We start from the raw sequence: 24,420 nt of genomic DNA, 5'->3' as shown, positions 1-24,420 counted from the left end.
TCATAACATTAATTAGTCCTTGGACGACGGAGTTTAAAAATTCAAGTCAAATGTTACGTTGAAGAGTGTACATTATTTTTTCTTTTGTAATGGGAAGACTTCATATTAATTTAATGTAGGGTTTTATAATTCTCAAAGTTACATAAGAATTGAAATCTTATGTTGTAGAGACAAAAGACATATGAGACCCATGTGTTAGAAAAAAAATTATGTACGTCAGCACAGAAATCAAATAATTTGTAGAAAGATTTCAATTTTCACGTTGGACGAGAATTGTAAAACATATGGTGTTATTTGTGACAATTTGTCAAACTCAATAGTTGATTTGCTAATCATTTGACACAGTGTGTATCTATATGATACGCGAGGAGGTTTCTATATACAAATTAGTTTCTCAACGGAAAACATTTCTGACACACAATTATTATGAATATATTTGGTCAGAAAATTTCGTGTATAGAACGATGTTTATATGTGAAATACAAACATGCTCAATTATATTAGCATTTATGTGAAATTTATTAGATATCCACCAATGTTGTGAGTGTCCCTCCATGAACACTTTGTACGTATATACGTGGTTCCTTGACTTTTTTTTTTAAAAAAAAATGTATATATAAAATATAGTTTTATATTAATCTTTCTTAACTAAATGTTGCTTATTTTGTAGTTTAAGTAGTCATTTATATGTTTTGCTTCTTTTTCTTTGTCCTGCAACGTGAAGCCTTACATTCAGGAAGATTTTATACAACCAAGTCCAGTCTAATTAGACGGCTTTACACTTCATCACGTATATATGCGGTAAATGTGATATATTTAAGTATAGTTGAGATGTGTTTGAAGAATAGAATTAATAAATGATTTTGCACATGATGAAAGGGTTGATTTAAGTTGTATATGCTTAATTCCGCTTAAGTAAGTTCTTAGATTCAAGTAGTCCTACCATAATGTGGATATTCCCGGTTCGAACAGTATTGCTTCCCATGAAGGATACCTGTGATTTTTTCAAAAAATAAAGAAAAATGTAAAGTCAAAAAAGTAAAGTCATTTTTTATTTTAAGGGAAATAATAAAGTGAAAGTTGTTAAAAGAAAAATATATGGGAAAAATGTTTCTGCAGAGATAAATTATCTGCATTTATTCTCAAAACGACGTCATTTTGGTATTGAAATTTTAAAAAATTATAAATATAAATATTATTATAACCCTGAAATAAATTAAAATTATAAAAACACCATGATTTTCGCCTCAAAACGACGTCGTATTGGGCTTACTGCAGATAACTTATCTGCAGTAACAGTAGAAAAAGCGAATCCAAAATATATATATATATATATATATATATATAAAGGTTGATAATTTTAAACATTAAAAGAATATATATATATATATATATATATATATATATATATATATATATATAGTTGGCATGATTCATGATTGAAGGAGGGGATGAAAATTGAGGGGTTTCTTGACTATAGATACATGTCTCCATTAGTTTATCATTCAATTTTCAAGGGATGGTATAATATATTTTTTCTATATAATTTTATATATATTCACGTTAAATATTGTGCTTCACTTCCTAATTTTTCTCAACTCTAATTTAGCGTGTGATACGTAACGTAACGAACAAAACCAATATATGATAAATCTACCCAATATATATATATATATATATATATATATATATATATATATATAGGAAGAAGTTGTGTCATTACATTCATTCACTCTCACAAAGAGGTGAGACCCACATCTTTAAAACTTTTTTCCTGCACTCTCTCCCATGATTTATTTCTTTCTCTCACTTAAAATGACACAACTTTATATCTTTATCGTTTAAGATGATACACATTTTTCTATATATATATATATATATATATGATAAAAGTATCTTGTATTGAACTGCATAGCTCCTCGGCAAGTGCGGATAGTGTCTTCTAACCTTGTAAAGAAAGAGGAGTTTCCCGTGAGAAACAACAAAGCCTACTGGGAAACCAGATAGTGATTTTTGGTGTTACACTTATGTTGGAAATTCACAATCGCACAATACACACAAACAGAAAACAAAACAAAAAAGAGAGAAAAAAAAAATTGACAAAATGATTTATCCTATTCATCCAACGTAGTTTACGTTCATTTTGTTTGTATTATATTCCCGTAACTATCACTCGTTACAAGTCTAGCTTGCTTTTTTGGTGATCCTACCAACAAGGAGCCTCGTAAGTATACGAAGAGCTATAACCATGTGTTTATTGAGGCATGATTTAGATACATACTAAACTTAATTTAAAATCTTTGATCATTTGTAGCTGTTGCCAACAACCGCTGATATGTCGAGATATATGACACAACCAATTAAGAAAGATTTGATATATTAAAAAGTTTGACCAGTATTTGTGGTTATCTGCTGTCTCATGTGTAGACAAACAAGAGGGAATTTCTCATAGATGAACTAATCTTCGGACTGGGACCATCACTCTAGAAAGTGTACATACAGTTGCCAAACCATTTACGTAGGCCTTTGCTGACCTGTACACTATTGCTCAAAATGTTTCAAGTGAAATGATCCAACCGATTTAGCGCTCATTAAATCTCCACTGGACTAAAAAAAAGTAGAATGTTTAAAAGGAATTTAATTTGAAACTTGATGTATAGTTAAATATTCTTGGACCATGTGGAATAGAATTTCTGAGGAAAAGAATACTCCTTTCTTTGTGTAAATTAAATTTTGATAGACGAAAACAAAAACAAAAAAGGAAGTGTCGAATATGGTAGTCATGTTGGAGATAATGAATTTGAGAGAGAAAGATTCACAGGAAGTGTTTGAAGTATTACACTAAGAAACATCAAATTTTAGAATGCTTAACTAGAGATAATGTAAGTTATTGGGTTCTAGCTCATATAAATCCAAATAAATATGTTTTCACCTATTGAGCATGTAAGTGAACATATTATTGGACTATATAATTAATATATCCAACATATGCCTTTCAATTTTCAAGACAAACATACCAAAATAAATATTTAGAATTTTAGATTCAATCTAAACTCATCTAAATCTTCACATCCAAAATAAGTCTCAAAATCAGTTCACAATCGACAATGTTTATAAAATAAAGATAGCAAAATGTAAGTCTCAAATAAATTAACTTCATCAAAATGGGCAATAGCGGATGAACGGTCAAGTCTCCACATACTCTAAATGATATATTCACTCATTTATCCTTTTCTTAAAAACTAACATTCAAGGGTCTGTTTGGATGGATTTTTTTTCTCCAAAAGCTGATTTTTTTAAAAAAAAAAATAATATTTCTCAAACAAAGTTTATTGACGTGCTTTTAAAAAAAGTAGAAGACATAAAAAAAATTAAAAAACCTATTTTTATGGAAATTAAAATTTTAAACTTTTAAAAAAAGTAGAAGTGAAAAGTAAAATATTTTTTTTAAAAAACATTTTTTAAAAAAAATCTAAATAGATCTAGCTTTTATAAAAAAAACACTTTTAAAATAGCTTTTATGGACATTTTTGAGAAGGCAGGGGCTCCAAATAGCAGAAAAATTTCAAAAGCCATTGAAAAAAAATAAATTAACTTTTAGCAGTGTTATTAAACTCGGACCGACCTTGCCGGGTCGACCCGGGTTCCGGTGACCCGGTGGGGTGACCGGTTGGAGTCACCATTCAGACCGGACATGCATTCAGCCCGTGAAGACCCGCACGACCCACCCGGTTTTTTCCCGGGTTCCGGTGACCAAAAAGAAAAGGCAGCGAAAAGGCCTCCCTGAAAGGAAACAGACAAGCTCACTAGAAGCTTCGCCACCTAGGGGGAAGGGGTCTTCAGTCATGGTCGTCAGCAATCCACAAATTGGGACCGTTTCGGCACCATTGGGGTTGTGGAATTTGTAGAGTGTGGGAGAAGAGGAGATGAGAATCGACGGAGAAAAAGTGTTTCCTTAGCGAGCTCATATCCTTAGCACCATTATAGGACATTAGGACCTTACAAAAAGTTCCAAACTTTGCCTCATATTGCTTTCCTTGTAAGGGTTTCATCCCCCAAATGCATAAAATTCTGAGGTTTTCTCATGTAGATCAAGTGATTGCCAAATGGGTACACTCCAGATTCAGCCTTCCATAGAAACATTGAGTGAAAAGCGCTCTTGGTTGTAGGATTTGAGAGAGAGAGTACAAAAAAAGGAGAGAAGAAAAAGTCATATGAAAAGCAGAGAGTTTTGGCCAACCAAAAAGCATCACACGGATCTGTGTTTTCTATTCTCCTAATTCAAGTGAATTGATCAGCATCGTTCTTTCTTAAGCCAAAATACAATCTGGTCCGTCCATTATTAAATGCTCATTATATATATTTATATATATATATATATATATATATATATATATATATATATATATATATATATATATATATGTATATATATATATAATATATATCCGGGTCAACCGGTTCGACCGGTGACCCACCGGTCCGACCAGTGACCCAGTACCCTGACTGGTTCGATGTCCGGGCCGAGTTTAATAACACTGACTTTTAGAATGGAAGAAGCCCAATTTCTCTTACCTAATATATTTCTCCCCTTAGCATGTAGTGACATGAGCAAACTACCCACCCCCTCTTTCTTTATGTTGCAATTTTACGGTATTGTAAGTATGTTTATTCTTAACAACTAAAAATTTGATTAAAAATTTATTAAATTATATTTTAAAATTGTTTTGTTTTTATTGAATTCAACACATAACTTTGAGAACATTTAAGAATGTTTTAAGGCACTAAAGATGGAGCTTGAAGACCGTACCCGATCCGTCATGTACGCAACAAATAACAATTTGTAGAGCTAAATTATAACGTCGTATGGGTTTTTAATTGTGATTCTTGCAAATTGCAATTGATATAAATTGCAATTGATATAACAACACATCCTTATGATTCAATAATAGCTTGCCAGGGTTTAATCTCTTCTAATTATATCGGAAGATTATTATTTGAATATTGTATGGATTTGAGTATATTCTAAGCAGTCTTGGCCTGTTTGGATCAACTTTTGAAAAATAAAAATAAAAATTATGATTTACTTCTTTTAAAAGAACTTCTTTTAAAAGTTAAAATTATTTTGCTTTTGAAGGTAATATTAACAAGTATTTTTAAGTAAAAATATCATTTGAATGTTAAAATGATAAAGGACTTTTTAAATATAAAACCACTTGGATTCAGCTTCCTTTCAACTAGGCAAAAAATTTGTGCGAAACTGAAACAGAAACTATAAACTTTGGTTCTTCAAGGTTGAATATTTTCAGAGAGGAAGTGGGAAACAGGCCGGCGGCAGCAATGAGTGGCGGCAGGGGTTATTATGTGATTGTTGAATTAAAACCAAAAATCAATAGCATAAAAGGTACACAATAGAAGATATCATAAACAACTTTCTTGGTAAAATTCAAATGCACCGTTACTTTCCTTTGTAATCCTCAGTCGTGAACCAAGCAAACCAATAAGAACTGTTCATAGCCAAACCTGAAGCTATTTTTCTGGAAAGTGGCTTCACGATGGGGATGGGGTACCGTCGAGGTCGCCGTCTCCGCCAAACAATGTGGATGTTAGTATTGAGAAGTCTGATACGAGTGGATTAGGGGTTGCTTAGAGGATGACGGCGAAGATGTATTTGAAGGAAGGGCAAGGGATTTGAAACAAGAAGGCGTAAAATTGCTTTTGACTTTTGCTTCTTTTAAAAGTTAAAATTTTTAGCTGAAAAGAAGAAATTTAACTTTTTATTAGATTTTGCTTTTTTAAAAAGTTTCCATCCAAACATCACATAAATTCCAGAAGCACTTTTTTTATTAAGAAAAAGCCCATCAAAACATCACCGGTTCATTTTTTTTTTTCTACGTAGTTTTTTCTTTTATGGCATTGATGAAGTTCAAGATTCCACAAATTTCAAAGCTGATCTGTCAATGTCATCATGAATTTGGATAGTTTGTTTGGCTGTCATCCATCGTATGAATTCTTTTTTTTTTTGGATAGAGAAAGGAAAGCAAAATAAACAAATTACATTCTAATCATTCTGGGATACGAGGATCCCATCCTATCGTTGTCTAGCAATAAAACACATCCCTGATGTGGAGACTCGAAGACCTGCATGCTCCAAACTCCAGGCATATGGTTGAAGGCTAACCAATCAGCCACTCCATTGGCTTCCCTGTATATATGGTTTACTTTGACAGTCCAGTCTTTACAACCAGCCTAGCATAACTTTGATACTCTTCACACCCTTTTTGGATAATGTCCACCGTTGTCATGGAATCAGACTCTAGCCATCGTATGAATTCTAATTGTGATAGATGTTTAGTAGTGATTTGATTACAAACTGAATATTGTTTTTTCAGTGCCAGTGTTACGTTGCTAACTCCTTGCCACTAGATTAGTACAAAAATATTTGAAGTCTCCATCATGGTATCTTTTGATGTTTTAGCACCTAAGCGAGAAGAGGTCAAACGTCTTCCTGGTGGGAAGATAAAGAAAAAGGCATGTCTTGGAATTCTTCTAGGCTCTCAAATTATACATACTCATCATTTGATACTCAATATGATAATCCCAATATTTTGATATAATCAGAAGTGGCATCTTTTTTATTTCAGGAGAAGCAAGAAGTTGTAATTGAAAAGGTCATACGCAACAAACGAAAATGTATCACCACTGTGAAAGGCCTGGACCTTTTTGGTGAGCTATACGTAAATCATAAAAAATTTCATTGTCTTTGGGTTATTATTTCATTAGTGCCGTTGATATTAAACTGACAATAACTGGGTCTCTTGTACTGCATTTCAGGAATTAAGCTTAGTGAAGCTTCAAAGAAACTTGGGAAAAAGTTCGCCACAGGAGCTTCTATTGTCAAGGTTTTTTACCTTTTAAGTTGTGGGCATATAATTAGTTTTTAACAGATGTATCTAATGTCTTATACTATTTTGGTTTGATTTGGAGCGGGGGACTCTTATTGAAAACAGTGGGTGATATTACATCACTAATAGATTTGAATCCGTGTATAAACAGAGGAGGTAGATGATCAGAATTATCACTGTGCAATTATAATAATTAAAACAAACTTACTTGAAGAGTGTGATAAAGCAGACAAAATCAGAGGAAGGAATATATGCAGTAGAGGAATAAAATCAGAGGAAGGAATATATGCAGTGGAGGAATTTAAAATCCGAGCCCACAGAACGTGCCTCCTTAAGACAATTTTCCCCCTCACAGATGCCAAAGGTTGAAGGACACTTGTCTCCCAGGATAGAACGGATTTCGTCTGAAGAATGGTGGCACTACCAATCAACAGCCCAAACGAACACAACAATTGCCAGAGGAAAGTACACCGGAGGATGAAAGGCAGTATGCAAAAACCGGAAGGAGAAAAATTCCGGCAGAGTTTCAGTGCATAGAAAACTAGATCAATTTCTGAAGGTGTCTGTCTATTTATTACACACATATGAACCGAACCGCGACGCGCGTGTGGTGAACCAAAGCCCACCTAGCTCCTCCCCTACATAAAATATGTAGTGACCCAAGGGTCAAACTATGAGAGTGAGGTGGGAGCTTCTATGCTCTCTCACTTCCTACTAATTGTCCAATGTGGGACTTGTTAAACCCACACACCTCTTCATCTTCTTTTTTTCTTTTTTCTTTATTTACCCACTTCTTATTCATAACCAATGCATCATTGTACATTAATTCTTTCATTAATTCCAACAGGGACCAACTGAGAAAGAGCAAATTTATGTTCAAGGGGATATAGCTTATAATATCGTGGAGTTCTTAACAGAAACATGGCCTGATGTAAGTCATTTTCATTTTCAGTTGTTTGATATTATAACTAGTCCTTTCACCATGCAATGCTCAGATTGTTATAGTTTTGTCTTGTTGATATTTGTTGAATTAATCTTAATAATTTTTAGTGCTTAATTTTTCGTATGGAAGAATAGGAAGAACAATTTAACAATATTGAAATTATAGAAGACCAAGTGGACTATACTATGATTCAAAGATGTATTTTCAGTTTTCATCAAAAGAAGCAATGAAAACAGCTTGAGAGTGTTACCCACATTTTAGTGATATCATCTCTGTGCTTAAATTGCTTAATCATTTGTAGATGATACTTCCAAATAAAATGAGCTCGGTCTCACACCATCCGCATCAGCCATCAGGTCGGTTGAGGACTAGTCATAATTTTTTGGGCTTTCCAGTCCAGTTTTTGTCAAGCGGTGAAAAATTCAGACCGAAAAGCTAAATGACCCGGCCCAATGGGCGGGCGTATTTTGACACCTCTAGCTAACTGGTGAATGTTATACTAGAATTTTGGAAAATATGGATGTTTGACTTATAAAATAAGGAAAAAATATTTGTCATTCTAAATGACACAAAATTATGTCATTTTGGTAAGTTTTAACATTTTCTCTCCTCCATTTTCTTTTTATTTTTAATTTTATAAATTAGAAAAAATAACAAAACACTCCAAAACGATGTAGTTTTATTAAAATAACACAAAGTTGTGTCATTTAAAATGACAAATACTAAACCCATAAAATAATAATAATAATAAAAAAAGCAGTGAGTTGTCTTATTTTAGGTTGTGTGACCAATCTTTACGCTTTATCTATGCCATTCATATCTCATCCTTTTATTTTATTTTTTGGATAACATATCTCATCCTTTTTAAATTCGTTACTTCCTTTCCTCCAAGAATTTGGATCTTTTAAATGATTGAAAGACTATTTTCCGCCTGTAGATCCCAGAAACTGCAATTTTCTTTATAGAGGATGGAAGAAAGGTTCCAGCTGCTTGACTTTGAAACCTTGGCATAAATAACGTTTTGACCTGATGGCTAGACCAGCAATATTATTGTACTTTTGAGGTAAAGGGCTGGTGAGCTTAATGATAACTGTTTAAACACTATCTCTGGCCAAATCAGGTCCCTTGCCATTTTATCTCATTACTAATACGGCATGACCCTTTAAAAATATATTGTTAAGCCTTTTTTATCCTCCCCATTCCCCAACCCCCAAAAAATTTATATCCTAATCAATGTACGAAATGGTTTACTGTAGATATACAATGTGTCTTGACACTTTGACTTGCATATGCAATTCTGCATATGCTCTGTGTACCACTTTTATTTGAGGAATAAATTTTCACTATTGATGACTCGGTCAATATTTATCTTGCACCGATATCGACACGGGACACGAGATACGACATGATTTTTCGACACATTAATTTTAAAAAATGTTAAATTTTGACATGTTAGGACACGTTTTGATATTATATAATATTTTTAATTTATGTAGTATATATTATATTTAGTATTCAATAATTTAACAAAAAAATAAAGTTAAACTTGTAATACCTATCAATTTTGCAAAGAAACATAATATATCCCAAATATTTATATTAAACTCAATAAAATCGTAATCGTAATTTAACAAATATAATAATTGAAACTCAAAAGGCAACGCAACGTAACCTTTGAACCTTTTTTGAGTCTTTACGACGCGTATTGGAGTGTCAGAAAGTGTCGGTGAGTGTCGAAAAGTGTCGGACACGATACGTCAAGATTTTTTAAGTGTCGGTACTTCATAGGCCAATACTAGAGCTGGCAAAACGGACTCGGCTCGGCGGGCCAATCCGCCCAATCTGCCAAATGGGGGGGACGGGCTGAGTTTTTCAACCCATCTTAAAAGCAGGGCAGGGCGGGGCAGGCTCATTTTTTGGCGAGTTGATGGCGGGTCGAGGCGGGTCAGAGTAAAATAGGCTCGGGCTGGCGGGCCATCTCGCCCAACCTGCCAAACGGGACGGGGCAGGCTGAGTTTTTCAGCTCACTTCCAAAAGCGGAGCGGGACAGGCTCACTTATTTTTTGGCGGGTTGATGGCGGGCAGGGCAGGCAGGCCGCCCACTTTGCCACCTCTAGCCAATACTACAGCTATTAAAATTAGAAACAAAAGATTCTTCTAATTACATTTATTTTATTCAGTTTTTATTTTTAATACCACATCAATTCCCATATTTTTAAATGGGGTTAATGTTTTTCTTGTAAATATAAGATAAATTTATGTTCTGCACACATATTAGTGTTTTTATTTCCTATATTAGAGATAAACATAGAATATAAAAAAAAGTGATAAACATTAAACTTTTTTTTTAATTTTATTCTAGATCATGTAAAATCCAAGTTAAACGTACCTGCGTTAAGCACTTAAAAATATTTTATCAATTGGGACCAATTCTTTTATCAATTTATCAGTTTTAATATTTAATAAATATTTCTTATAGAGTTATGAGTCTTATGACTTTTAGGCTTGGTGGATAAGATATGATAAACATAAGCATGATAAAAAGGTTGGATAGAAGCAGGAAGCGATAAAGGAATGATAAATACATATCATATCCTGCACTAAATAAGCAGAACTATAGAATTATATAATCTTATCATATATTTAATCTGAATCAAAGAGTATTGGAATATGATATAAATGGATAAAAATATTATTTGTAACGTAATTTGACTAATTTCATAAAATTTAAAAAATTATTTTTTTATTAACTTGTTTATAGATTAGTTCTTGTTTTATTTTTAAAAATTGAAAAGTCAGTATTTTAAATAGAATTATAAGATTATAAAAATTTACAAAATAAATAAAATGATATTTTTATTCAAATAAATTCTTAAAAATAAATTTCAAATTAATTGTTCATATTTATATATGAGGTAGGATATTCATACTACCAAATTTTTCTACTACCACTTCACTACCACTTTAATTACCATTGGATTAGAAGAAAAGTGAATGAAAAGAGAGAAAGAAAAATAACTTTTGAATCCAATGATGATTAGAGCGGTAATGAAATGGTAGTAGAAAAATTTAGTAGTATGAATATCCTACCTCTTTATATATATATAGCACGAAAAAAATAAGAAGAAGTCACATCAAACACAAAATAATTAAATGTAGATTATAATTCGAGCTAATTTATTTAGTTGATAATATAATTATGGGCTTTATTAATCTCGTGCAACAGGAGAGAAATTCTCTTATGTTATAGAGATAATTGTATGTGGGACCCACTCATTTATAAATTTTTTTTTACAGAAATCGATATATGTATATGAGAGAAAAACAGTCTCCTGCAACATAAGAATATATTTTTCATATAATTATTCACTATGTTAAGCAGACGTGTTATGGTGGCAGTAGCAGCTGGTGAGAGTGACAGGACTAAAAGCTTCAAGGAGGCACCGAGCTATTTTCAGAATAAAAATTTGTATCATATTCTTATGAATTCTAATTCAGTTTCCCTTTTATGATAGTTTGTCGCTTTTTTAGTACAAAGATAGTTTATTGTTTTTTTAGTACAAAGATAGTTTATCGTTTTATTCATGAGGATATAGTGTTATTATTATTTATCTATTTTATTTATTTATTTATTTATTTAGTAGAAAGATAGTTTATCGCTTTATTTGTATCATAGCATTTTGACGGACATATCCTTCAATTCGCATTTAAAAATTTATAATTACAAAATAAGAAGAAAAAAAATGTTTTTAAACTATTATGGTTATATACATACGAGGGAGGTCACGCCTTTTTTTGGACGTGTCTCTCTCTTCAGTCACGCCTTATATAGGGGTGTCTCTCTCTTTGGTCATGCTCATATTAACGTATTTGAGTGCAATATTTTCGTAAATAATTTCAAAAAAAAAATTATTAAAAAACAATAAATTAATTTTTTTTTGCCAATCTCAAAATAGTAAAGAAAATCAGTCCGGTTCAATTTTTGCCAAAAATGGATCAAGTTAAACCGAAACCACACCGGTCTGTCTATCCGCTAACTAGCAGAGTTTATTGGTAACACTGTAACAGTGTATAAAAGTGCATGGAAATGGAATTGCTTTTTCTTTTTCTCTCTCCTCCAGCATTGCAACAACCTCAAATAAATCCCATGTTTATGTCTATGTTTATCAGTAAAAAACTTTAAACCCACATGCATTTTATATACCATTGACAGTGAAGAAATAAGTAGCAGTAGCTGGAAATCTTTATTCCATGACTTCACAAAACCAATTAATCCATGCATCTATTGTTATTTTTCAAGCACTAATACAACAAACTTAACCAGTTTTTTTTCTGGTTTGGTACAATAATAACATCACCTAACTACGAAGAGACACACATACACACACGCACTGACGATCTGTTCTGTGCTTTTCCTTATTCACCTTCCATGAACAGTGATGACTTCTTCTCTTCTCAATTTCCTCTGAGCATATCTCTGTAACGGAGAAGAGAATCAACCCTCTGTAACCTCAGTTGCTTCTTAAACCTGTTTATAAAATCATCAGCTTTCGCGTCTACCTCTTCGTCTTCTCTTAACGACGTCGTCTCACCTCTCGCCGTCGCCGGCCTCCGCCGCTCCACCGCTTCTTCATCCTCCTCCCGCTCACACTTCATTGACCCCGCCCTCTCGCTCGCCGATTTCCTCATCTCCGCATTACCCGAATCACGACCCGGTTTTGGATCCGGACCCTCACTTTCGGGTTCTTGCTCTCGACGCGAGAAGCTCATGGACCGAAGCCGCTGCAAGAGAGAGGGAGTTCGAACCAGTTGCGGGTTGTCCGGGTTCGGGCACGGGTTTTCGGATTCGGGTTGGTGGGTTGGGGCATACTCTGTTTCTGCGTGTGTTGGTTCGTATTTGTTGAAGGAGAAATTGAAGGACCTGACTCGCTCTAACAGGGAGGGTGTTCGAACGAGTTGTTGGGGCTGAGTGAACTCGGGTTCTGCAGCAAATGTTGGTTCGTGATGGTTATAGTGACCGAGACTAAAGGACCTGACTCGTTCTAACAGGGAGGGTGAGCGAACGAGTTGGGGTTCGTGGTCGTGGATTTCCCTTTTGGGTGCACCAAAGCGAGAAGTGATTGCTATGGTTCCGATGACGAGGTTTACGATAATAAAAAGGGAAGAGGGTGTGAACCAGCTAGCTATAATAGCTGTTGGGTCAGCCATTGTCTCGCTTGTTTTGGAGTCTCTCTCTCTCTCTCTCTCTAAGGTTATGGTGTCTATGGATTAATATATAGATACGAGACTCTAGCCGCACTATTGTTGAGCATTGACGTTTACTTTTTAGCGGTTTGTCGTTTTCTTTCCTTTTGTTTGTGCTTTAAGGGCACCGGAGGGACTCCACCAGTTTATTCTTTACTCTTAATTAAGCGTGAGTTTTGTGAGTGTTATGTTACATAACTTAAGTTTTGTTTTTAACACATATAATACAAAACAGAGAGAAAGTAAAATGGTGAAAAAAAAAAAAATATGTGAATTCTATCTTTTAATGTGTGTGTAAGAAAATGAAATTGTGTTACATTACATAATAAACATAAAACTCATTAAGCATACTTAAAATATCTTCTCGTCGTTTTATATTATATAATCTTTATCTTTTATTTATAGTTTTAGGGAAAACTCATATTTATAAATTTTTATTTATAAGCACACAATAAATTATTTCTAGTATATAACATAATTTGTAAGAATTTGTAAAAAAAAAAAAAAAATTAAATATAAGCTTCCCTATAATTTTATACTGATTTTGTTTTATTTTATGTATTTTTATTCTGATTTTGTCATCCATAATAATGCAAGGAAACGTGACTCATTCATGGGTAATATGTGTAGGGTATGATTAAGAAAAACATGTTTTGTCCAATTCACATTTGCAAGTTAGATTCGCTATTTGTTGCTATTTGGGTGAAGCCCTACTTGAGCCTCTCTCTTTTTTAATAATTAGAACGATAACACTTGAATGAAAAGATAATATTAAAATGACGTCCTTTTTGTCATAAAAGAGAAAGCAATATATTGGGTTAATTTTGTACAGGTTGTCAGAATTTAACATGCAACGACTGGTTTATTGTAGGTTTGTGTGATTTCAATTTAACTCGCATATCAGAAAATTAGCGGAATGCTGTTGGCAATGTATATATGCTCCTCCTGAGAGAGAGTAGACTTTAATTAAAATTGGAAAGGTCTGGTACCATCCTCTGAAAGGAAATAGACAAAACAACTGGATAATCTCTTAATTGGGAAAAACAAGAATTTAAATTGTGTTTGTCTTTAGAATTAATAAGTAAAAATATATTTATTTTAAATTTTAGTGAGTTAAACTATATGTACTTTAAATTAAACAAAAAGTGATATTCTTACTACAACAAACACTCACTACTTATCTAATTACTGTTGGATCAGTATTTTCTTTTTCTTCAGAATTTTTTTAACATTCTTTTTTTTGATTCAATGATAATTAGATAGGTAGTGAGTTGATAGTAAGAATATTCTTCTCAATAAAAAATACACCTTCATATATTCATTTTTAAAAACAAGTCAAATTTAAAAGCGTCTTACCCCTTAATTATTGCTAGTTACTCCAATTATTAGATAGTAATAGTGATCCAGAAACAGGGATATTTTGCATCATTATTTTCCATGGGAATCTGCTGGCTTAGAAAAGAATTTCGTTATGTTTTTGTGCAATGAATTTATGTATGGGAATATACCACTTTTCTGCTTTTAACCTATTAGTTTAGGCGATACTTTTAATTTAAAAAACATAACTCCTCGTCTCCACATGTCGGTTTGGTTCGCATTTGGAATAGGTACACGTAAGTAAAGTATGTGACGCAATCACCGGGGTAACGCATGGGTCATTCTACGGTGCGTCACATGTTCTTGAATTTATTAGAAAATAAATTGTTCATTATTTATGTTGACCATATAACAACCCCTCGTTAGAGTCTACTCTGAGAAGTCCCTTTAATTCAATTCTACCGAGCATTGTACACGAGTATGTCTTATTTACTATTGAACTTTCTTTCATCATTAACATGCCCTATTGCCCTTAATGTAATTTTCTTGTATCATAGACTACAATATGAGTGATTTTGCACATTAGGTGTGCAGTGAACTAGCCAAAACACTTAGAATTTGTGCAGAAACTTTTTGAGCCGCACTCGTCGCAAAACACTTACTCAAGTAGCTAGCTTATGGAGGTATGCATGCATCTGCAATTCTGCATACATGCATGAAGCATGCTTTTGGTATTATGTAATTGACAGCGCTATAAATTTTACCAATTAGATTCAGCAATTTGTATTTATATTTTACACACAAACTATAGGCAAGTTACGACAGCAAAATATGGTTTCGGAAAAAATCTTAGAAAATTTGAGAATAATAATGATCAGTAGATAATTAAGAGTTACTGTAGATTTTATATCATACTTCAAATTTGATCTAATAACATATATGAGTAAAGTGTTCATATTATAACCTGAACGTAATATTAGAATTTAGGGACACTTTGGCTCGGCCTTTTGCACATAACCTAAATTAAAATTAAAAACGTTATCTGCAGAGGAATAGATGTTGTGGTTCTTTCTTATTTTGTAAGTTAAGTTGATAATACTAAAACACAGAAACTTTGGCATTCGAGCTTCCGCTTTTGTTACGTGGGACCTCCACTGATCATAGGCTCATAGCGGTTCTGTACACGTGAAACGAGACACACTAAACCCGTTAATTCTCAGTATAGTCCTTGAAACGTGGCATATTAATATTTGTCTCCTAACCTAACGATGATATTTCGATAATTAATTTCAAAAACCGTGACACTTGGGTCGTTACCACATAACTAGGCACATGCCCGTACCACCTACTCAGCCAGCAAAGTCAGTGTTTTCACATTCATTCATTTCAGTTCAGACCAGTACCGTATAAAGCTGAAACTTTTCCTATTATTATTACGATACAGGTAAGAATGAGGGTAAAATGAAAGCAGCTTAAAAAATTATTAATGCGCTGGTAAACGCGTGACCAATCAGAAGTTTCCAGTGAATTAACTGCATGCATAAATGATATCCACTGTGGTTTGTGAACAAAACACTATCAAATTATTTTTTTAGATTTTCTTTTTTTTAAAAAAACTATTTTTATAGAATTCTAGTAAATGGTCGGATCGCCTACGGTTTTAAAAATTATAATCTCAATCTTTAATTATGAAAAAAAATCTAAATATAATTAAAATATTATCTACCATGAAATTAAAAGAAACTTAATACATAGTTCATCGATACAATAGCACTATATAATATGGGTTTTATAATTCTCATTTAACATGAGAATTTGAATTTTTCTACACACACTTCGATTTCCGTATCAACGTGGGTCCTACATATAATTTTTTCTAACATACAGATCCCACATACTTTTTATCTCTACAACATGAAAATTCAATTCTCATGTTGAATAAGAAATATAAAACCCATATAATATTTAGACATAATAAAGTTTAATGACCCAGCGACCAGAAGAAAAAGTATGAGTAATTCAACTTTTTTAAAAGAATGATATAATATTCCAAACATTTTAAATATATTTTGATGATGTCACACATACTTATCTTTAACTATGAAAATTTATATTAAAGAGAACATGTGTTTGTTAAACGAAACAAAGTTGATGCTAATCACTTTTAAAAAATGCAAGGTGAAACCAAGCCGCTGTTAGTAGTAATTAGTATGGGCGGAAAATTCCACCAACTATATCAATCCCAGTTGGCGATCGGTATTTTCTTAAGAAAATAGATAAACAGTTCGACGCAACCAATGTATTCCATCTCAATGGATGCTAAAAAATTTGGTAATTAATACGCTATTATAATTGAGTAGAGTTATATTGATAAAAAAAAATTATAAACTTATAAATTATATGATGTCTTATCGATAAGATTTCATTCAAGAATATCTTACCGATAAGACATAATGTAATTGGTAAGAATTTATAAACAAAAAATTTATAAATATAACATTTTCCATTATAATCAAGAAAAATAAAGTCTTCTATTGCTCAAGTCAACAAAAAAAAACTGCGCGCACAATCAAAAGTTGTGCAACTCCTTTTTTTTGTTTTTTTAACTATGGTGGGTCTTATTGTTTTTGTGTCAGTTGAACATAAAAAGTATCTCTTATAACAAGAGAGACATAAAATCCTTATAACTATATTCATTATGCTAAAATCATGTAATCTAAATGTAAAGTTGCATCGATCTAGAAAAGGGATATCCGACAAAACCTTCACTTTCTATTTGGCTCTCTTCAAAATTGTAAGATAAATGTTATATTAATGGTTTCAAAGAATGAATAATGTATGGAAAAAATATTTGTCCTTTTAAATGATATAATTTGTATTATTTTACTCTCACAGAGATATGAGATTCATACCTTTTTTTGTCTACTCTCTCTTCTCTATAATTTATCTCTTTCTCTCATTTAAAATGACACAACTTTACATCATTTAAAACGACATATACTTTTCCTATAATGTATTAGGTTCCACTTATGTTAAAAAAAATTATAATATTTTTTTAATAGAACGAGCGTGATGAATATCAAATTTTTGGTTAAGTGGCTAAAGAGACTCTAATATCATATAAAAAATTATTTTACCTTAAATGCTTATACTTATTTAGGTAAATGTCATTTATATTATATTTTTCTAATAATAATTACAAAAAATTACTATTAAGGATGTGATTGGATTAGAATTTAAAGATTTGATTTTAAGTGAATTTACTTTTTGATAAAAAAAAAATAGAATTTCAAATGAATAATTTGTAGTTGACTATTTTTCTTTCAAACATAAATTTTAAAACATCAATGTTATTTGAATTATATTCATGAAAATTTATTTTTTTAATATGTAATTACTTCAAACTATATAAATTCTTTGTTACTTTTTCTAAATTATCGTTTTATTTGATTTAATAATTTTTATACATGCCTTAACAAATGACATAAATAATTTTATAAATATTTATTTTTAATAATCGGTGAAGTTATCAAATTAAAAATACTGGCAAAACTAGCAATATATATGAGTTTAACTTTTTTTGTAGTTGCTGCTGAAAATTGTCTACTGTACTCACAAAAAAGAGTGGATCTCTACAATACAGGGTAATACAAAAGTGTAACAGATAAAAACTTTTGCAATAATTGTAAAAATATTTTTTCATATATATACATAGAGGTAGGATTTTTTGACACCAGTATCAAATTTGAAATTTGACCCATTAGATTAAAAAAGATCAACGACTCTGATTTGTAAGCATGTGATACCATTGATCTTTTTTGATCTAATGGCTCTCAGATGAGTTGTCAAATAAATTTGACACATAATTTGAAAGTCATTAGATAAAAAAAGATCAACGACTCTGATTTGTAAGCATCTAACATAACATGTATTTCTTAAACGAAATTCTTCAAATTTCCAATCAAATTTTCTAAAAATTTAGCAATTCAACCAAGACTCAAAATGGAAAACTATAATTAATTAGCGGGGGGGGGAACACAAATATAGTGATAAATTTCATTAATATCAAACCAGCTGTCACTTACAAGAATATACTAGAGGATTGAAATTTTCATTTCTGTCGAAGAGAAATGATAACTTATCGGACCAAACGGATGTTTATGGATGGAATCGATTTGGAAAGGTGGTTTTTTTTTTTTTTTTTTTGGAGGTTGGAAAGGTGGTTTTAACATGAAATAAAATAAGAATATTGTTTTACGGCAAAATTTTGTTTTAGTGGACGAATCACGTTTGAATCGGTCAAACGCCCACCCGTCATTAAGGTAAGATCTGGCTCTTCTAAAATACTTAATTATGCACTTTAAAAATTAAAGCATGCATGGTCACACCTCAAAGTTCAAACCACATATACCACTTGACCAATTCAAAGATAGCGAAAAATAAAATCGTGCTGATCACATCCATCCTCGTCATCAGACCATAATTGAATTTTTATGTAGCTCAAATAAGCTCCCAATGGTTTGCTTTTGTTACGCGTTCAAATTTTGATTGAAGCAAATTTTTGAAAAAAAATTAGGGGTCAGACAACATGGCCTCTCATCCTTTTTCTAGTGGCAAAATCTAATGTACTCACTCTTATAATAAAAAGGTAATATATTGAGCCGTACTCTAAAAATAAGATGGCCAGAACAGATTGAATGGAGATACCTCTATATTAATTAATAATTTGGTATCGAACTGACTTTTATTTGAATCAATTGAGTTGCCTTTATAGGCATTACAATAGCTGTTATACATTTGAATACAAACTTATCTACAACTATACTATCTTATCTTTTACTTAACAAACTCATCAGAGAAAACAAACTAAACAAATAAAATATTCTGCAACAGCTAACAACTACTAAATATCTAACGGCTAGATGACTGTTACAAACAGCCTACTAATTGCAATAGTTAAGCTAACGACTTGATGACTTTGATGACTGTTACAATCCTTGCTAACAGCTTGAGCCTACTAGTCCAATATCCTTGCTAACACTCCCCCTCAAGTTGGAGCATGGAGACAAGAAATGCCCAACTTGGGAAGAAATGTAAGAAATGATGTCTTGCCCAATGCTTTAGTGAAAATGTCAGCAAGTTGTGAATGAGATCGAATGTAAGCAGTGCGGATGGTGTTGGCTAGGAGATGCTCACGCACAAAGTGACAATCTAACTCAATATGTTTGGTCCTTTCATGGAAGACAGGATTGGCAGCTATATGCATTGCTGCTTGATTATCACAAAATAATTCCATTGGTTCAGTTTGATCAACACCCAAGGAGGCGAGGAAAGACTTTAACCATATGAGCTCTGCTGTAGTTGCAGTCATTGACCTATACTCTGCCTCTGCGGAAGAGCGTGACACAGTCAATTGTTTCTTTGTCTTCCACGATATAGGTGAGGTGCCTAGCATAATAAAAAAACCAGATACAGATCGGCGCGTCAAAGGACAACTTGCCCAATCTGAATCACAATATGCATGAATTTTGAGATCACTCGCACTAGGTAAAAGAATTCCTTGGCTGGGGTTAAGCTTGAGATACCGTAATACCCGTATAGCTGCATTATAGTGTGCTTCCTTTGGCGACTGCATGAACTGGGATAGAATGTGGACGACGTAACTGAGATCCGGACGGGTTATAGTGAGATAAACAAGTTTCCCAACAATCCTGCGATAACGCGCAGGGTCACCAAATTCAGGACCATCATCAAGAGCAAGGCGATGGTTTTGTTCCATAGGAGAATGAGCTGGTCGACAATCAGTCAAACCTGTGTCACGCAAAATATCTAATGCATACTTCCTTTGGCATAGAAATATCCCATCCTTGTTCCTTGCTATTTATATTCCCAAAAAATACTTTAACGTGCCTAGGTCCTTGATTTTGAAGCAATGATTAAGGTAGGTCTTTACCTCTTGGCAAGCTTGGTGGTCATTCCCGGCAAGAACGATATCATCAACATAGATAAGTAAGGCAAGAAAAGTAGAGCCACGTTGTAATGTAAACAAGGTGTAATCCGCATGTGATTGAACAAATCCATAAGCTTGAAGTGATGAACTCAGCTTTGCGAACCAGTTCCTTGGGGATTGTCGTAGCCCGTATAATGATTTCTGAAGACGACAAACTTTATTCTCATAACCTGAACTGAAGCCTGGCGGAAGTCGCATATAGACTTCCTCGTCAAGATCACCATTAAGGAATGCATTGTGTACATCCATTTGATGAAGCTCCCACCCTTTTGCGACAGCAACAGCCAAGAGAGTTCTAACGCTCACCATTTTTGCTACAGGAGCGAAAGTTTCAGTGAAATCCTCACCTGGAATTTGACGATTCCCAGCAATAACTAGCCGTGCCTTATACCTCTCAATACTGCCATTAGAATGGTACTTGATCTTATAGACCCACTTACATGGAAGTGCATGTTTTCCAAACGGCAAGTCGGTAATACGCCAAGTTTTATTTTCCTCAAGAGCACGTATTTCAGTACTCATGGCATCCATCCATTCCTTACTCTTCATTGCCTCCTTAAAAGAACAGGGTTCAGATCTTGCATCAATAGCTGCAACAAAGGCTTGATGTTGATTAGAGAATTTAGTTAACGTGACATAATTATGTATTGGATATTGCATACCTGAGATGGGAGTAGGTGAGGTGATATCGTGACTTTGTGCATGTGTTTCCGCCAAGTTACATTGATATTCACTAAGATATTGAGGCAGCTTACGGACACGTGTAGGACGTGATGCTCCCCTTTCCTCATGAGCTGCAAGTATTGGTGTTGTTGGAATTACATCAAGAGGACTAGGCTCTGGTGTGCTCCCCCTTTCCTGCAATGGTTCTTGGTCTGTCTCTGTGGTACCTTCAAGAGAAATGGTAGCTTCATCATCCTCATTGTCAGCAAAAAAACCAGCCACTGGTCTTTCATCAAAAGGCATTGTCAAAGGAAGTTGAGGAGGAGAGGAAGTGACTGATGTTATAGCAAAAGGGAATTCTGTTTCGCAAAACTGCACATCTCTTGACACAAAATATTCATTTGTCTCAAGATCATAAACTTTCCACCCCTTTTGTCCATAAGGATACCCTACAAAGACACATCTCCTTGAGCGCGGACTAAACTTATCTGTGGGTTTGGGTTGTGTAGTGGCGTAGCACAAACACCCAAATACTTTTAAATTGCAATAGTTGGCTGCATTGCCATGAATGAGCTCATGTGGAGTCTTTCCACCAAGGACCTTAGAAGGCGTTCTGTTGATGAGGTGTGCCGCAGTTAATACACTTTCTCCCCAAAATTCGATTGGCATATGAGCTTGGAACAACAAAGCTCGTGACACATTCAATATATGTCTATGTTTGCGTTCGACTCTCCCATTTTGCTGTGGAGTATACACACACGAAGTCTGATGGAGAATACCTTTCTCACGGAAAAGCTCAAGCATATTTTTAGACTTAAACTCAGTTCCATTGTTTGAACGAATGATTTTTACTGATTTACCAAATTGATTGTGCACCATAAGAAGGAACCTGCGCATTTTCTCATAAGTTTCACTCTTCTCGCTCATTAGACAAACCCACACTGAACGGCTAAAATCATCAACTATCGTTAAAAAATAATGAGCACCAGAATGAGAAGAAGTACGATAAGGTCCCCATATATCACAATGAAGAAGTTCAAAACAATCATTGCTATGATGATTACTGACAGAAAACATAGTTCTAGTTTGCTTGGCCCGACATCACACATCACAGGCCTTATTATCTACACTATCAAATTTAAATTTTGCAACAAAAGGAATCATTGAAACAGCTTCAAGAGAGGCATGACCCATCCGTTTATGCCATAGCTCTAGAGATTCATGGGATCGAACTGCAAACGCTGTTGTTTGGTTCTGGCGAAACACATACACTCCGTCTTTGAGATCACCCAACCCAATCACCATCTTCAGCTTGCGGTCCTGCAAAACACAGTTCTCATTAGTAAACAACACATCTTCTTCTTGTTGTTGCACCAATTGAGACACAGAAATCAGATTGCATCTCAGATTGGGTACAAATAATACATCAGATAAAAGAAAATGTGGATTGAGTGCAACAGTTCCTTTCTTTATGGCATGTGTTACAGCTCCATTAGGTAGCCCTACTGCAAGTGATTCAATATTTTTAACATTCTCCAACAGTTCAAGTGAGCCAGTCATGTGACGAGACGCACCACTATCAATGAGCCAATCATAAGAAACAACGTTACCAGATAATTTTTCAGCAGGAGGATGAGGTTTATCCACCAATGAAAGCAAGCGCGTCACCACGTCTGTCACAACTTCTGGAGTTAGAGCAGAAAAGGCAGCAACATGTTCCTGTGACTCCTTAGTTGTTGCAGCATTTGCACTATTCTGTGCAGTGTGAAAGTTGTTAGAGTTTGGATGACTTCGTCCTCCTGCAAAGCGCCCACGTCCTCGCCCCCTGCCACCTCCACGATTGGGATAGCCAAAAGTTTGCCAACATTTAGATGATTCATGGTTAGTCTTTCCACAATGGCGGCAAGGTACACGCTCAGCGAACTTCTCCATCCCTGTAGGTGCTACAGTTTGTGCAGCACAACCTATGACATCAGCTCTTTCATTTTGTGTACGAATTATGGAACGATGTGTTTCCTCCTGTGTGACAATGGCATAAATCTTGTTCAGTGATGGGAGTGGTGTGGTATTCAATATCTGTGTGCGTAGGTGCCCGAATGTGGCTTCATCGAGTCCCATAAGAAACTGGTATACTCTATCGTTTTCCTTCTCTTCCTCTACTTCTTTTGCATATGCGCATGTATCTCCACAAGTACAAGACTTGTACACTTTACTCCCTTCAAGCTCGTCCCATACGGCTCGCATTTTTGTGTAATACGCTCCCACACTGCTACCTTGTTGTTTAATTGCAGACAAACTTGCTTTAAGCCGATATACTCTTGGAGCATTTGCAACTGAGTAACGCTCTTTTAAGTCGTCCCAGAGGTCCTTGACATTATCAAAACACTTGATGAATGGCTGAAGCGTAGGATCAATAGTGTTGTGTATCCAACCATTAATCATTGAGTTACACATCTCCCATGCATTCCACTCTTCAGTGTCATTCTTTTCTGGCGTCTTCACAGACCCTGTAATGAACCCCAATTTGTTTTTGGCCTTGAGTGCGTTTTTCATGAGCTTAGCCCAATTCTCGTAATTGGCTTCACCTTTTAGCATCACTGTTGTCAACAAAATCCCGGGATTATCAGACCCTCCCAGATAGAAAGGAGAGCCATGATCCGAGATTATTTTTGTTTTGCTACTTCCCTCCTTAGCCATTCTCAACTGACCAAGCTTTCGCACTTGACGTAAGGCACTCACTCAGAGTTTCAATTTTGCGGAAGTGTTTAACAGAGATCGTGCTCTGATACCATAATAATTTGGTATCGAACTGACTTTCATTTGAATCAATTGAGTTGCCTTTATAGGCATTACAATAGCTGTTATACATTTGAATACAAACTTATCTACAACTATACTATCTTATCTTTTACTTAACAAACTCATCAGAGAAAACAAACTAAACAAATAAAATATTCTGCAACAGCTAACAACTACTAAATATCTAACGGCTAGATGACTGTTACAAACAGCCTACTAATTGCAATAGTTAAGCTAACGACTTGATGACTTTGATGACGGTTACAATCCTTGCTAACAGCTTGAGCCTACTAGTCCAATATCCTTGCTAACATTAATAATTAAAAAAAAATTGTATGTGTTTATTTATGAACCTAGTCAGAAACTTGAAATTCTCACTTGGAACTTGAACACGTGATGATCCTGATAAAGACTAAGACTCAAGGTAAATCTGCTTGTTTTATTAAGTTTGGTTGTTGAGAAATAAAAGAAGAAGAAAAATAGACGGCATTTCACTTCTTTTTAGCGAGATCTTTTTAATTAATATACATGTTGTCCGG

General features: G+C 33.9%; 2 protein-coding genes across 3 annotated transcripts; one reads left to right on the top strand and one right to left on the bottom strand.

Annotated features, from left to right (window-relative positions):
- The first annotated feature begins 6,456 nt into the window (after window positions 1-6,456).
- LOC133305469 (translation machinery-associated protein 22-like) lies at window positions 6,457-8,842 on the top strand. The gene is made up of 5 exons (XM_061505698.1): window positions 6,457-6,531; window positions 6,645-6,726; window positions 6,835-6,902; window positions 7,753-7,836; window positions 8,786-8,842. The coding sequence occupies exons 1-5, from the start codon at window positions 6,457-6,459 to the stop codon at window positions 8,840-8,842; spliced, it is 366 nt and encodes a 121-aa protein (XP_061361682.1).
- A 3,265-nt stretch (window positions 8,843-12,107) lies between these two features.
- LOC133305523 (pathogen-associated molecular patterns-induced protein A70-like) lies at window positions 12,108-13,073 on the bottom strand. 2 transcript variants are annotated; one of them, XM_061505770.1, is made up of 2 exons: window positions 12,881-13,073; window positions 12,108-12,769 (listed from the first exon to the last, which is right to left on the bottom strand). In XM_061505770.1, exons 1-2 carry the CDS (start codon window positions 13,054-13,056, stop codon window positions 12,304-12,306), a joined length of 642 nt encoding a protein of 213 aa, XP_061361754.1. In that variant the 5' UTR covers window positions 13,057-13,073; the 3' UTR covers window positions 12,108-12,303. The 2 variants fall into 2 exon arrangements, with proteins under 2 accessions (XP_061361754.1, XP_061361752.1); XM_061505768.1 differs by having other exon boundaries at window positions 12,108-13,073.
- Window positions 13,074-24,420: the final 11,347 nt, after the last annotated feature.

The sequence above is a fragment of the Gastrolobium bilobum genome, unplaced genomic scaffold (genome assembly GCF_033153095.1).
Source record: "Gastrolobium bilobum isolate Gb01-03AN ecotype WA unplaced genomic scaffold, APGP_CSIRO_Gbil_v1 utg1221, whole genome shotgun sequence".
Classification (NCBI taxonomy): Eukaryota; Viridiplantae; Streptophyta; class Magnoliopsida; order Fabales; family Fabaceae; genus Gastrolobium; species Gastrolobium bilobum.
The sequence above is the reverse complement of the archived record's forward strand: the minus strand, read 5'-3'. Positions and strand labels throughout refer to the sequence as shown.